Consider the following 15,170-nt stretch of genomic DNA (forward strand, 5'->3'; position numbering starts at 1 on the left):
GGCGCCTGGGTGGCTCAGTTGGTTAAGCAACTGCCTTCGGCTCAGGTCATGATCCTGGAGTCCTGGGATCGAGTCCCGCATCGGGCTCCCTGCTCGGCAGGGAGTCTGCTTCTCCCTCTGACCCTCCTCCCTCTCATGCTCTCTGTCTCTCATTCTCTCTGTCTCAAATAAATAAATAAAATCTTTAAAAAAAAAAAAATCCTGCTGTTATTGCTTCTCCCACCACTACTGCTGCCATCATAGTTAAACACTGTTTGAAAAACAGAGACGAGAGGAAAAAGTATCTTATAATCCTACCATCACGATGCAACTACCATTGTTATTAGTTATAGTTCCTTCAAATCTTTTTCCCCACAACTTCAGAACATATCAGATTTTGTGGCATATTTATTTTATAGCCATATTTATTTATTATTTTTCCTTTGTAGTAGGTACATTATATTTATTTTTAATAAATTTTTTTCTGATCATAAGATTACTATATAAAATTTAGAGAGCATGGAAAAAGCAAAAGGAAAAACCATACTTATAATGCATACCTCATTCCTAGCCCCGAGGCTGTCACTATGAACTTTTGATGTATCTTCTTCCAGTCTTTTGTTCGTGTTTTATTAGAGTCGAGATCATATTACATATACAGTTTTCCTGTGATTTTTCAGTTCATAGGATATCATGAGTATTTTTCTTTATTGTAAGCATTATTTTTCAAGGCTACATAATAGTCCATCAGATGGCTCCACCATAATTTACATAAGCATTCCCCTGTTGCTAGACATCTAAGTATTTTCCAGTTCCTCAACCTAAGCAGCTTCCTGTAACAGAACCTCGGGACACAGCCTCAGTGTCACCAGGAGGCACACAGTGAACTTGTGCTGTGTGTATGGTCCTGGGCAGGGGATGGTGGAACCCCTCAGATAAATCAGGCACTGAGCCTGCCTCAAGGGAATGCAGAGACTAGACACCTGGAAATACTGACTGGGGCAAAATATGTAGGTGCTTCTTTGCCAGACACTGTCAGGGAGTTCACCTAAGTGCGGGCATCTCTGTTTCCTCCAGAAGCTGAGATCAGGAGCACCCAGCTTTTACAAAGACAAAAGTCTCAGAAGCGTTGCTGACCCTTCTCACCTACCAGTGTCTTAGGCCTCCAGTACTCAAATGCCTTTGAGCCTGTTACCTTGACTGTCAGGGACCTGTGCTAGCAACCTTTGAATATCACTTCCAAGTGGTTTTCACTGGGAAGGGGTGAGAAGCTACAGCCTCAAGAAGGGAACTAGCGTGAGCCTCTGGAGAATCGGGGATGCTCTAGTCCTTGTTTTGACGGACGCTTGCTCCGGCACCTGAGGCAGGTTCTTTCCTCTTACCAAGCCTCTGTTGTCTCCTCACAACGTAGAAAGATTGGACTAGATGATCTCCAGAGCCCTTGCAGCACTGATGTTCCACGGGGACCTGAAGCCTTCCTCTTGCCAGGAGCTAAAGTGAGCATCCTGATAAAGGTCACAGGATGCTTCTCCAGAGTCCAGAGTTTCTTTTAATTAGTACCTGGGGAAGCACTTATGCTTTTATATTCCCACTTACTTCCTCCTGGCTGCAGCTGGGATGAGTAGACTGAAAGGCAGGAAGTGCTGCTTGCTGGGTGAAAACACTAGATTCAGAACCCCCATGATTCTTTGTCTCTAATGTAGTAGGTATTTTTTCTTTTATGTACTTGGTTTTTTCATTCATTCTCTCATTTAGCAGATGTTAACTGAGTCCCAGACCTTGTACAGTCCAGAGGTGAATGAGACTCAGGCCTGTTCTCAAGATACATGCAGTCTAGTGAAGAGACAGGAGCAAGTGTAAAAGGCAACAAGAGAATTGCTACAATGGGGTACAGATAAGTTGCGTAACAAAAGGGTACAGATAAGTTGCATAGTGAAGGGAGTATTTGAGTCTGCCTGGAAGCAAAGGAGTCTCAATGGACACGTTGAGCCTTTAAAGGATGAGTGGAAGTTTTCTACGCAGTTTGAGGAGAGGGCATCCCAAACAGAGAACCCACACGTGCAAAGGCCCAGAGGTATGAGAGTACATGTCATGTTCTTTATGAGGCTGGAGGGTGAAAGAGACAGTAAGCAGATGAGAAAAAGTCAAGCGCTTTTCCTTGGACAAGGAATTTTCTTTCTCTAATATACCTTATTTTTTTTTCTTTTTATAGGTCTCCTGTGGCTCAGAGCATAATCTGGCAGTGATTGGTAAGTAATTAGTATACTGAGAACTGTGTGTGTTCTGAAACTCTGTGCCTCTGTGTGTGTATGTGTGTGTGTGTGTGTACATGTTGGGGGAGATTCTAGGAAATGGAAGTCTTTGATTGCCCAAGGCTTTATTGGAAGTCCCTTTTCTAAAAATTTCTATCCACATCATTGAGTGTCTTTTTAAGGTACCTAAGCTGGCCTCCCTGCCCCAGGCAGTGGCATTTGAGGATATTAAAGATTTTACAGACCAGGGACATCATGTGTAGAAAGCCAGACATAAAAGGGGAAGAGGACTGGGCTGCTCTTGTTTCTCTGAATAAATCCCTTATTCCAAGTTCTTTCCTCTTTCTTTGGAAATATGGGGCTCTGCTCACTGCCCCCCACTGCCTTGTATTCCGTGACACTCAGGAACTCCCAGATGAAGCCAACCTTCTGATTGGTTGAGGTTTCCTCTTAACTGGTTTTAGATAACCACAGGTCACTGTTTTTATGATTAGGCCTATGAGTAATTCCTTCAAGAAGCTTCCTCATTACTTCTCCAGGTAGACTAGTCTCCATATCACAGTGCATTAAAGAGACACGAGTGTCGGGAGGCCCCGACTGCCTGAGTTCAATACAGGCTTCCACTTACTAGTTGTGTGAACTTAGACAAGGTACTTAACCCCTCCATGGGAGGGCGGTAGCAACTACCTTCTAGGAGTTAATATATATAAAGCACATAGAGCAGTGCTTAGCTCCTAGTAAGGGTTTTAGAAATGTTCCTTGTTATTATCTGGTATTTGTTCTAATTGCCCTCCTCTGGGCTTTGGCTCCCCATCTGAAAAATGGAGGGGTGAAAACAGAAAATCAAGGTTCCCTCCTGCTCTGGTATTTTAGGATCCTACTACAAACCCATCACTGCCTGCCTTCTGTTGGTGATTTCTGTTCCAGGCTACTTGTCTCCCAGCCTCTGACTCAGGTTCTGAAGGGCAAGACCCCTGCGTTTTCCTTTTGTTTCCTGCCTATTTGCAGCACCCAGAGCAGTGCCTGGTACTCGGCAGAGACTCGAGCACTGTTTTCTGAATCGAGCTTAGACTGGCCCAGCCGCCTGCGGTGACAGCAGTAGGCCCGAACGTGCTGTGCAACGAGGCAGAACCAAGGACAGCTGAGGAGGTGGGCTGCCAGCCAGCAGAGGGGGTGGGGAGTAAGCTGGGCTGGAGTCAGAGACGGAGAGAGAAAATGTAACGGCAGACCTGCATGCTTTGCAGCCGCACCAGACACTGGATACCGGAACTGCTCCAGCCTGGGTGTGATTAAGACAAGCTAATCACAGAGTCCGAAGTGGTGCCTAGGCTGCTGGCACTGCTGCTTTCGCTGGTCTGGGAGAGAGGTTGGCTCCCTCGGTGACCAGCACAAGCAAGAAGATTGCAGGGAATCTAAATACGGGAAAGAACACAGTCCCGATGAAGGAGGGGCTGGAGCTAGCTAGCAGGGTGGCCGGCTGAGCCGACAGGCAGCCTAGGGCTGTAGAAAGAGCACAGACTCTGCAGGCAGACAACCTGGGTTCACACCGGCTGCATCTCCGTGTGAGCTTCCATTTCCCCCCTCATCTCCGTAATGGGGAGAATTCCACTTGGCAGGATTGCTGTGAGGATTAATGTATGTGAGATACCTGGTATACAGGGGGTGGGAGAGAAATGTGTGTGTGTGTGTGTGTGTGTGTGTGTGTATAGTTCTGTTTGCTTCTCATTCCTCTTGATCGGGGTGGGAGAGGGGAGAATGGCTTGTTAGTGCGACTGCGCTACTAAAGTCGCTGTTACTTGGGAGAGAGAGATGGTAACATTCTGGAAAGGTGTCCAGTGTTACCCAACTCTCCTCTGTCCTCTCCCAAGTGCGGAGAACGTCAGAGGCCGTGGAGAGCAAGGTGTGCCGGTGAGCTCCTGGAGGGCGGACCTGTTATTTTCTGTTTTGTCCTCAGTGCCCGGTCTTGGCTCACAGTCTGTTGAACGCATGGCTGCAGAGTCAGGAAAGGTGGGCGCAGTCACACGGCTCCAGGCATATCCACCCGCTTGCGTGTGAGCTGGGAGCAGAGGCTCCCCACCACTGGAGGGATGGGGCCCTCCATGGGTGCCCTGCAGGGTGCAGGCTGTGCGATAGGAAGCGACAAGAAGCACCTGTTGGCTCTGGCAGAAGGCCAGGAGAGGGAGACAAGCTGAAGGAGGAGAGCTCCCACCGCTTAAAGCCTAGTTCTCACAGCTAGCTCCTCGCCTCAGCCCTTCTACCATTGCCTACTTGAGATGGATTTCTCTGCTTTCAGTCTCATTCCCTGAGATCCAGGCCCTCTGAGCTTGGTGCTGGGTCTCCCGTGTAGTAGGCGCAACACAGTTACAGAATAGACTAGAACAGAATATAAGGGAGCCAGACTTTCCTCAAGTGTAGAAGCAGCATTAGTGTCTAATGAACGTGCAACAGACAAACCAGAGAGGGAGCTGGAAGGGAGATGGGTGGAAGGACGTGACTTAGGACCTGCTCTGTCTTCGAATGGACACTCCCCAAAGTGTTTTTGCTGTACCCACTTTATAGACAAGACACCTGAGACTGAGAGGCTCTACAGGTTGTCCAAGCGTAAGTAGCAATAAATAGTAGAGCTGTCTGCCTGACTTGCAAGACTGTTCTTTCGACCCTATCCAGTGTGGGTGGTGGTCAGGGAGAGCACAGACCCTAGGGTCAGATTGCTTGATTCCAGTCCTGGCTCCCACACTTAGGAGCTGTGTACCCTTGTATAAGTGGCTTAACACCCCTGTGTCTTGATCGCCTCATCTGGAATATCCTATTATTGACCTCATAAGGTTGTTATGTAAACTGCTAACAGTGCTTGGCACAAAAGGAGAGGCTCAATAAATGTTAGCTGGCGTTATTGTCCTCCTCCTCCTCATCGTCATCATCATCACCATGTATTAAGACTTCGGGGCGCCTGGGTGGCTCAGTCGTTAAGCGTCTGCCTTTGGCTCAGGTCATGATCCCAGGGTCCTGGGATCAAGTCCCGCATTGGGCTCCCTGCACAGCGGGAAACCTGCTTCTCCCTCTCCCCCTCCCCCTGCTTGTGTTCCCTCTCTCGCTGTGTCTCTCTCTGTCAAATAAGTAAATAAAATCTTAAAAAAAAAAAAAGACTTCAAGGAAGGAAGTAATTATGAGATAAGTATAAGAAGGCTTGACGCTCAAGGTGTGAACCTCAGGAGCTAGAGAGGGAAGCGTCTTCCCCACCCAGATTCCGGGGACAAGTGCAGGATCTCAGCATAGCTGCAGAAGGGATTTGTAAAACTTGGAGCCTGGGGACCGCAATCTGGGGGATCTGGAAACAGTGCTAGGCCAGATTTGTTCCAGATCAGGCTTCTGCTATCCACTGCCCCAGACAGGGATTCAGAACGTGCATGTTCCAGCCTGAAGCAAACCCCGCAGCAGCCACACTTCAGGTTTCTCTAGGGAACAAAATAATTCTACTCTGCTACTTCATTTGCTTCTAGTTCCTTTTTTCACCTTCTTTTGCAATTTGGTTTGGTTCTTTCCTTAGTTTTCCAATGAGGGTTCTCTTGGAAGAGAGCAAGTAAATAGTAGAGCTGTCTGCCTGGTCCTGTATGGTCCTGTGCACAGTGGGGTTGGCATGCATGGCCATGGCTAGGTCAAGTCTGGGCTTCGGACAGAGGAAGAGCTGCTGGAGCTAGGCGCAGAGAAACTCAAGTGACAGTCAGGAAGGAGAGGGCTGAGGCCAGAGGCCACAGCTGGCCTGGCCACTTCTAACTGCCGTGCACGGTCACTCCACCTCAGGGAGCCCGATTCCTCTTGTGTACAGTCAACCACCCCTGAAAGTTGTTCTTCCAAATGGCATAGGTACGTCAGGTGCCTGCTCAGTGCCTGCCACATAACAGGCGCCCAGCAGGTGCTCACTCACTTGGCAGGTTCACTGGGCCGTTTCTTTCTTTCTGCCTTCCCACCTAGGATTTCCCTCCACATCTCACAGAGTTGGCTGCCTAGCTCCCATTCGTGGGCAGAGACTGAGGTCAGCAGAGGTGGCACGAGGGCATTTGACCACCACTTGCTCAGAAGATCCCTGCCTACCAGAGGCTGGCTCCCAGGCCCAGCTTTGGCTTCGGGGCCCTCACCTCCGTGTCTGGCTGAATTGGCTCCAGCTGTTTTGCTTCCCGTAGGAGCAGCTTATTTTGGCTTGAATGGGCAATTTGTTTGCCTTCTCTCCTGATGTGCAGTTGTTCAGCCTTCCCTTCCTGCAGAGAAAAAAGAGCTGACTGCATTTCCTGTCTCCCCGCTCCACGCAGACCTTTGGAAAGGATTTTATTGGTGGCCTTTTCCTGGAGCATTCAGGCTCGCCAGACAGGCATTGTTAAAGGGTTAGGTATTTGGCAAGAAAGTGTCATGCCTCCTCCTCCAAGCAAAGCCAGCTCTCTCACCAAATTGGAGCGATAATCTATGTAAGGATCTTTTTTTCCCCTTCATTTCAGTGATGATTTCCAATTGTTGAACCTTTGTACCTTTGTAATATGTGTGGCGCAGCATCTGACCTTGGCTTGAAACCCATCAAACAGGGTCATGTAAGAATTTAATAGTGAGAACTAAATCTTTTTTGACACAGGCTGTTCCTCTGAGAGGCCATACCTCCAAACCCCAAGGCCTTGCAGAGAGCTTAGAGGCAAGTGTAAACTGTATGGTCCTGTGCACAGTGGGGTTGGCAAAACATAAATGCTTTATATTACCTCATTTAATCCTCAGAGCAAATCACTGAGTTTTGGTGCTGTTGTTAACTGCATTTTCTAGATGAGGGAAGCTGAAGCGTAGGCTGAGCAGTTTGTTGGGAGGAATCAGTGTGTCAGGTCTTTAACCCAGGCCTCTAACTTCAGAGCCTGTGGTCCACTACCCCATGCTGCCTTCCTGTGGACCAGTGACAGTCCAGCCTGGTTTTAAGGCCACCAGATAAGATGATCTCATCCCGTCCTTTCAATACTGAGTTCCCTTTCATGTTAGCAACTTTTTCTGTCTTGCAGCCTAAATGTCTTCTTCAGATTCAGCAGTTCTCTGTATAATCACCAGATAGAATTGTGAAGTTGATGACATTGTTTTGGAAAACCACCCCTTTTAGGGTGGTTTTAGGATTCTTCTTCCCCCTCTCATTGTCCCTTACTTCTTTTTTTTTTTTTTTTTAAAGATTTTATTTATTTACGACAGAGACACAGCGAGAGAGGGAACACAAGCAAGGGGAGAGGGAGAGGGAGAAGTAGGCTTCCCGTGGAGCAGGGAGCCCGATGCGGGGCTCAATCCCAGGACCCTGGGATCCTGACCCGAGCCAAAGGCAGATGCTTAACGACTGAGCCACCCAGGGGCCCCTGTCCCTTACCTCTTAAAAAATTAATTTACTTATTTAATCTTTGAATAATTAACACATGCATATGATTCAAACTTAAAAGGCATAGAAAGATTTAAAATGAAAAACTTCCCTCCTAACCTGTCCTCCCATTTGTCCATTGCCCAAAAACCCTTCCACCACACATGCAACTAATGCCTGTTCATCTGTATTTTTCTAGTTTCTTTTTGCACATATAAAGTAAATGCTAAGATATATTTTTATACCTCCTTTCACATAAGTGGTACTATATTGTACATACTGTGTAGTGTCTTGTTTTTTCTTTCAACAGTTTATCTGGGAGATCTTTACATATCAGTATAAAAACCTTCCTAGGTAGTTATTACAGGTATATAATATTCCAATATACCTATGTACCATGATTTATTTAACCCATGCCCTGTTGATGGACATGTAGATCATCTCTGATATTTTGCTATTATAGGTAATGATGTAGCGAACAACCTTGTGTATATATGTCATTTCATTTGTGGGATGTTGAAGAATAAATTCCTAGAAGCAAAATTATTATATCAGAGAGTTCGTATATCAATTTTGCATGAGAGTTATTGCCTTCATAGGAATTTATACCATTATTTCCTCCCACTAGCGATATATGAGTACCTGTTTCTGCAGCCTCCCTAAGAGTGTGTAAAGAAACTTCTAGATTTTCGCCGATCTGATAGGTGAAAAACTACCAAGGGTGGTTTTTGTCTTTTTTTACTTTTTAAATTAAAATACAGTGTATATACCATAAAGTGTACAGATCTTAAAGGTTCAGTTTGATGAGTTTTAACCTGTGCACATACCTAGGAAACTACCACCCAGTACAAGACACAGGACGTTTCAAGTACCCCAGAAGGTATCTCTTCTCAGGCAATACCCCAGCCCTAGAGTTAACTACTACTCCAACTTCTGTCTCCAGAAATGAGTTTTGTTCAGTGGTTGAACTTCATATAAATGGTGTTATGCACTGTGTACTCTTTTGTGTTCAGCTTCTTACGCTCAACACATTGTGTCTCTAAGAATCATCTATTTTGTGTGTAGTGGGAGTTCTTTTTTATTGGTCAGTATTAGCCCACTGGATGAACATATCGCAACTTAGATGTCCGTTTCACTGTTGAAGATTTGGGTTGCTTCCATTTTGAGGACTGTGAATAAGGCTGTTGTCAACATTCTTACACATGCCTTTTGGTGAACATACACATTGGTTTCTCTTGAGTACGTAACTGAGAGTAGGATTTCTGGATCCTATCCTTAGCATTAGTAGATAAACAGTTTTCCAAAGTAGTAGTGCCAATTACATATTGCCCATCAGCAGTATATGAGAGTTCCAACTGTGCCATATCCTTGCCAGGTATTTTCAGTCTTGCTGATCAAGGCCATCCTGCAGAGTAAGTAGTGTGGAACTTCACTGTCATTTTAATTTACATTTCTCTGATAGCCAATGATGCAGAGCGCCTTTTCATGTACTTAGAGGCCACTCAGGCAGCTTCTTCTGTCAAGTGCAAAGACTCTCAAGTGGGTTTTGTCTGTTTTTCTTAATGTTTTGCAGGCATCCTTTGTCTTATGGATTCAAGACCTTTGTTTTATATATATATATATATATATGTATCTCAAACATCTTTTCCTTTCCCAGTCAGTGGCTTACTGTTTTGCTCTCTTAATGGTGTATTTTGATGCACAGATATCCTTAATTCTAATGAAGTCTAGTTTGTCAATCTTTTATTTAATGGTTTGAGGTATTTGTGCCCTCTTTACAACATTTTTGTCTGCTCCAAGGTCATGAAATGAAAATATTCTCCTTTGTGTTCATCTTGAAACTTTATTAATTTTGCCTTTTACATTTAGGCTTAGAATTCATTTTGAATCAGTATTAAAAAAAACCAACAACACATTGCTCTAAAACCATCTATTGAAAAGTTTGTCCTTTCCCCATTGAATTTTAGAGGCTTCTTTGTTGTAAATCAAGAAACTGTATATATGTGTAAATTTGGTTTTGGACTCTCTCTTCTCTTTCATTAGTTTATTTTTCTATGTGCATGCTAGTAGCATTCCACCTTGATTGCAGCTTTATAATAAATTCCAATATCTCGTATTAAGTTTTCAAACTCTGTTCTTCTTTAAGATGATTGTGGCCTTTCTAATCCCTCTACTTGTAGTTATGAATGCAGATTGAGCACCTTTTTGTATATTTAGGAGCTCTTTGTATTTTCTTCTTTTTTTTAAGAATTTATTTATTAATTTTAGAGAATGTGTGTGTGCCGGTGGGGAGGGACAGAGGGGAGGGACAGAGGGAGAGAATCTCAAGCAGACTCCTGGCTGAGTGCAGAGTCTGACGTGGGGCTTGATCGCAAGACCCTGAGATCAGGACCTGAGGCAAAACCAAGAGTTGGATGCTTAACCGACTGAGCCACCCAGTCACTCCTGTATTTTCTTCTTTATGAAGGGTTTCTCCATACCTGTATTAGTTTTTCATTGCTACTGTAACAGATTACCAGAAAATTAGTGGCTTAAAACAAGAACACAAATGCGTTATCATAGAGTTTGAGGTCAGAAGTCTGAAATGGGTCTCACTGGGCTAAAATCAGGGTGTGAACAGGCTGCATTTTTTTTTCTGGAGTCTTTAAGGAGAGTGTTTTCTTGCCTCTTCCAGCTCCTGGGAGGCTACCTGCATTTCTTGACTGTGGCTCCTGCCATCTTCAAAGCCCGAAGTGGCTGGTTGAATCTTTCCTTCATCATATCACTCTGACACTGACTTTTCTGCTATCCTCTTCCACATTTAATAATGCTCGTGATTCCTTTAGGCCCCCTCTCCCGCTCTGGATAATCCAGCATAATCTCTCTATCTGAAGGTCAGCTAATTAGCAAGTTTAATTTCATCTGCTATCTCAGTTCTCCTTTGCCATGTAATGTAACACTCACAGGCTCCAGGAATTAGGGCTTTGGGACGATATCATATGGCTTGCCTCAATATCCTTTGCCCTTTTTTCCAGTTAGATTGTTGGTCTTTTTCTAATAAATTTCTAGGAGCTGGGTGCCTGGGTGGCTTAGTCTAGGAGCTGGGCGCCTGGGTGGCTTAGTCGGTTAAGCATCTGCCTTTGGCTCAGGTCATGATCTCGGGGTCCTGGGATTGAGCCCCACTGGGCTCCCTGCTCAACGGGGGGGGCCTGCTTCTCCCTCTCCCTCTGCCCCCGCACCCCCGGCTTGTGTTCTCTCTCAGATAAATAAAATCTTTAAAAAAATTTCCAGGATCGGGGTGCCTGGGTGGCTCAGTCGTTAAGCGTCTGCCTTCAGCTCAGGTCATGATCCCAGCGTCCTGGGATCAAGCTCCCCATTGGGCTCCCTGCTCAGCTGGAAGCCTACTTCTCCCTCTCCCACTCCCCCTGCTTGTGTTCCCTCTCTTGCTGTCTCTCTGTCAAATAAATAAATAAAATCTTAAAAAAAAATTCTAGGATCTTTTTATGTATTAGGGAGGTTAGGCCTTTGTGATTCAGACAGCAAATACATTTTCTCAGCTTTTTTTGTTCCTACTTTTGGTGTGTGTGTGTGTTTTGTTTTGTCCTGTTTTTGCCATGCAACCTTTTCTTTCTCTGTAGTCGAAATTTATCAGTCTTTTCCTGTGTGACTTCTGGATTTTGAGTTAGAGAAGCCTTCCCTATTCCAGGGTATAAAAGACTTTCCTCTATTTTACTCTAGTACTTTTTATGTTTGTCTGTTTGTTTTTTAACATGTAAGTCTTTGATCCATTTGGAACTTATTCTGATATACAATGTCAAGTGTAGATTCTACTTTATTATTTTTCCAGATGGCTACCCAATACTGTCTCAACACTATTTATTTAATTCCCTTTCTTTGGCTGCCCTCTTGGATCCCATTGCTTCCAGAGCAACCCTAAGGCCTAAAGAGAGGCAGTGACTGACCCAAGATTGCCAACTAGTCAGTGGCAGACCTGAGGCTAGACCTCAGGTCCAGCTCAGGCTGCTCAGTCTGGAGCTGGTGGCTGGTTCTCAGGAGCTTTCCCGGGTGGCTGTGGCCTTCTGGGCTGTTTGCCGAGGCAGAGCAGCCCCTTGGTTCTGTGGGCTCTCAGTGTGCTGTCCCAGGTCATGCTTTGCTCATCTCCGGAGGGAGATATATTCCTTGCCACTGTCACACCTGGCTGCTCAGGGTACCACTTTTTCTTCTCTATCAGGCCAGAAATGTGATAAGATCTTTGGCAGTCAGGAGAGATGTCTCACAATTAATGCAGAGATGTTTTTACAGACCACTGGTTATTGTTTAAATCCCATTTCTGTTGAGTCCTTTGTTTTCAAGGCATGGCCTCACATCCCAAGGTGTGCCTTTTTAGCTTTCAATAAAGGTGGATTTTTTTCCACTCTTATTCCCAAAGAAGCAGTGATAGTATCACTCCACAGGAGTCATTCTATATGAGACCACAGGTGAGGGTGCCAGGCTGTCAAGGAGGCTCACATACTTGCTAATTACTCTCTCATGCCAGCCTTTTTGGGCACAAGATTGTTTACCACATTTTAGCACAAAGCTCTGGTCCTTTTAGGGTTGCTTCCACAAGCAGAAACCACAATTGTGACCCACTGTACTTGTTTACAAATACGAGGCTTGGGGCCTTGCAAAGGTAAATCTGACAAAGGTGAACTGAAGGTAAAAACTACAGAGAGGTAGAGTGAGCTAGAGGCAGCCTTCTGCAGTTGAGGGGCTGAGGTCTGTTCCCAGCATTGTCTGCCACCTGCTGTCTATGTGATCCTGGGCAGTCATTTCCCTTTCTGGGCCTGAGGATCCCCATGCGAGAAATGTTTCTAAAGTCTGCTGCACTACTCAAGTCTGGCCTCATGTCCAACTGTGTTGCACATTAAAAAAAAAAAGAATTAATTTATTAAAAACATTTTTTTATTGTCGTGTCACTTAATGAGGTCTACTCTCGTTTTTAAGTGTACGATATGCTATTGTTAGCTGTAGGTACGATGTTGTACGAGGGACCTCTAAAACTTACTCATCTTCCTTCTTAGTAACAGTTACTTTTCTTGGTGTCCATGATACACTGCTCTCCTGGTTCCTTCTGTTTCACTGGCTGCTTCTCCATAGTCTCCTTCATGGGCTCCGCCTCTCCTCTGCCCGAATGCTGAAGGTCTGAGGGCTCCGGGGCTCTGTGTTGGTCTCCCATCTTTTCTCTCTCTGCAGGTTTTCCAGTCAACCTCATTCAGACCCATGGCTTTGAAAACTTTGTATGCTGATGATTTCCCAATTTTTATGTTCAGCTCTGACCTCTTCTCTGAGCACCAAATTATATATCCAGGTCCCCATTTGACATCTCCACATTAATTTTAAATAGGTGTCTCCAGTGTAATGTGCCCAGAATAGAACTTTTGTCTTTTTCAAGACCATCTCTACTGGGTCTTTTTCTCAGTATATGGCATCACCATCGACCCAGTTGCTGAAGCCAAAAATCTAGGAGGCCACATTGATTCCTCTCCTCTCCTCATTCATCCTCACATCGAATCCCTTACTAAGTCCTGCTGACTTTACCTCTAAATGTATCCTGAGAATGTCTACTTTGCTCCATTTCTACTACTACTGCTTAGTCCACGCCACCAGAGTCTCTCTTTGGGACTGTTTCTAGAACCCTAACTATACCAGGGCTCCCTTCTCTTCCCCACTGCCAGTATAAATGGAATTCATACAGCATGGGTATATGGTAGCCAGAGTGCTTTTATGGGTTGGACCTCTTAATGGACTGAATTGTCTCTGCCTGCCTTGCTTGCAGGGGTGCTGCTCCTGTTTGTTGAATACCGACTGACTGTTACGCACAGTACTGTCCTCATTCCCTCCCTTCAGCCCTTACTAGTGGCTGGCAGCTTGCCGTGTGGCATTCTGGGTGCCGTGGAGCAATACAGCCGATGCTTGTTACCTCATGGAGCTCACATTGAGTGGGAAAGACACCTATGAATTAAGTCTGGCATATAATATGTACTTAATAAACACTGAAAGAATCCCAAGCAGAGAGTGATAAGAATTAGAGGAAAGGCTGAAAAGGAGGAATGATTAATTTTGGAACCCCTCATAGAAAAGGTGGCTTTTGAGCAGAGGAAGGGTAAAGAGCCTTGTGTGCTGAGGGACCAACATGAACAAAGGGAAGGAAGGCTTTAAAGAGTGAATCATGGTTGAGGGACAGTGGCCAACCATCAGGACTGAGGGTCAGCTAGGGCCAGGTCTCCAATGACATGCTGAGGGGCATTGACTTTATTGTACAGACAGTGTGGAGCCATTATGGGTCATTTAGGAAGACACTTCAGAAGTTGACAGTTATAGCAGAAGATAAAAGGCTTTAAAAAAAAAAGGAAAATGGACAGTAGTTGGGTGCCTACTACGTGCTGGCACCATTCTGAGCATTTTTCATATATCATTTCATTTCATCATCACCATGCAGGATAGAAAATAGACAGATGAGCATTGTCCCTGTTTTTTCAGATGGGAAATTGAAGACTCAAAGAGGTGGAGCCCAGGATTCAGACTAGCATCTGTTGACTCCAAGGTTCAAACTTTCCCCCATCATCCTTCCACATCCCTGAAGGGGGTCATGCTTTGGCTTAATTAGCATATCAGGCCGCACCAGCTAATTTTATAGTGTGCAGGTGACTTTAGAAGCCAGGAAGAAGCAATAGCAGAGCTAGTACTGATAGTACTTGTCTGCAGGGGCTGAGGTCAGCCTCTGCCCTATTGCCTGTCCTCAGAGCATAGCACCTAGGGGACCATGGACAGCATGGGACAGCTTTGACAGTGACCAGGAAGTCAGGCCTGTGGGCCTGCTCTGTGCTTCCTTTGAGCAAGCTTCCTGAGCCTGGGTGGCCCCATGAACCCCTAGACTCACAGTGTTACCCCTTAGCACCCAAAGGCCTTGGCTTATGCTGGAGCCCTAAATACACCTACCCTGTGGTGCTGTCCCTGCTGCCTCTTATCTCTCTGGAATCCCTCTTCCTCCTGGGTGCACTGAAAGCCCTTAACACAGAACAGCTATGACTATTCATTCCAAAGTGCTCTCTCTGGGCAGGGCTTCAGCAATGCTCTCTTTGCCCATTTGGCCATTCATGGTTTTATAGATTCATTAAGAGGCTGCACCACGTAGTAGAAAGAGCTCTGGGCCACGGGACCTGAGTGGCAAGACCAGCTGCTGTCACCTTGGGCTCGCCCCTTTCCTTCTCTGGGCCTTCTTTTCTTTATGGGTAAAAGAAGAGAATTGTGTAAGATAATCTTCAAGGTGTCTTCCAGCTCTGACACTTTCTGGGTTTTGTTCTTCCATAGAGTCATTCCTTGCCCCTAACATGGCATTAAGGGAATGCTTCTCTTTTTTTTTTTTTAAAGATTTTATTTATTTATTTGAGACAGAGAGAATGAGAGACAGAGAGCATGAGAGGGAGGAGGGTCAGAGGGAGAAGCAGACTCCCCGCCGAGCAGGGAGCCCGATGCGGGACTCGATCCCGGGACTCCAGGATCATGACCTGAGCCGAAGGCAGTCGCTTAACCAACTGAGCCACCCAGGC

At 45.6% G+C, this 15,170-nt stretch overlaps 1 protein-coding gene across 9 annotated transcripts in view; it reads left to right on the forward strand.

Annotated features, from left to right (window-relative positions):
• The window catches only part of SERGEF (secretion regulating guanine nucleotide exchange factor), a 216,905-nt gene that overhangs the window by 133,663 nt on the left and 68,072 nt on the right, over nucleotides 1-15,170 (forward strand). For 8 of the 9 annotated variants that reach the window (XM_081798489.1, XM_081798490.1, XM_081798491.1 and 5 more), the window contains one exon: nucleotides 2,192-2,228. In XM_081798489.1, the coding sequence (XP_081654615.1) occupies nucleotides 2,192-2,228 (37 nt within the window). Of the gene's footprint in view, nucleotides 1-2,191; nucleotides 2,229-3,239; nucleotides 3,381-15,170 lie in introns of all 9 variants that reach the window. The other variant, XR_014138650.1, reaches the window with a different exon arrangement.

The sequence above is a fragment of the Leptonychotes weddellii genome, chromosome 11, assembly GCF_054177405.1.
Source record: "Leptonychotes weddellii isolate Sample4059 chromosome 11, ASM5417740v2, whole genome shotgun sequence".
Lineage (NCBI taxonomy): Eukaryota > Metazoa > Chordata > Mammalia > Carnivora > Phocidae > Leptonychotes > Leptonychotes weddellii.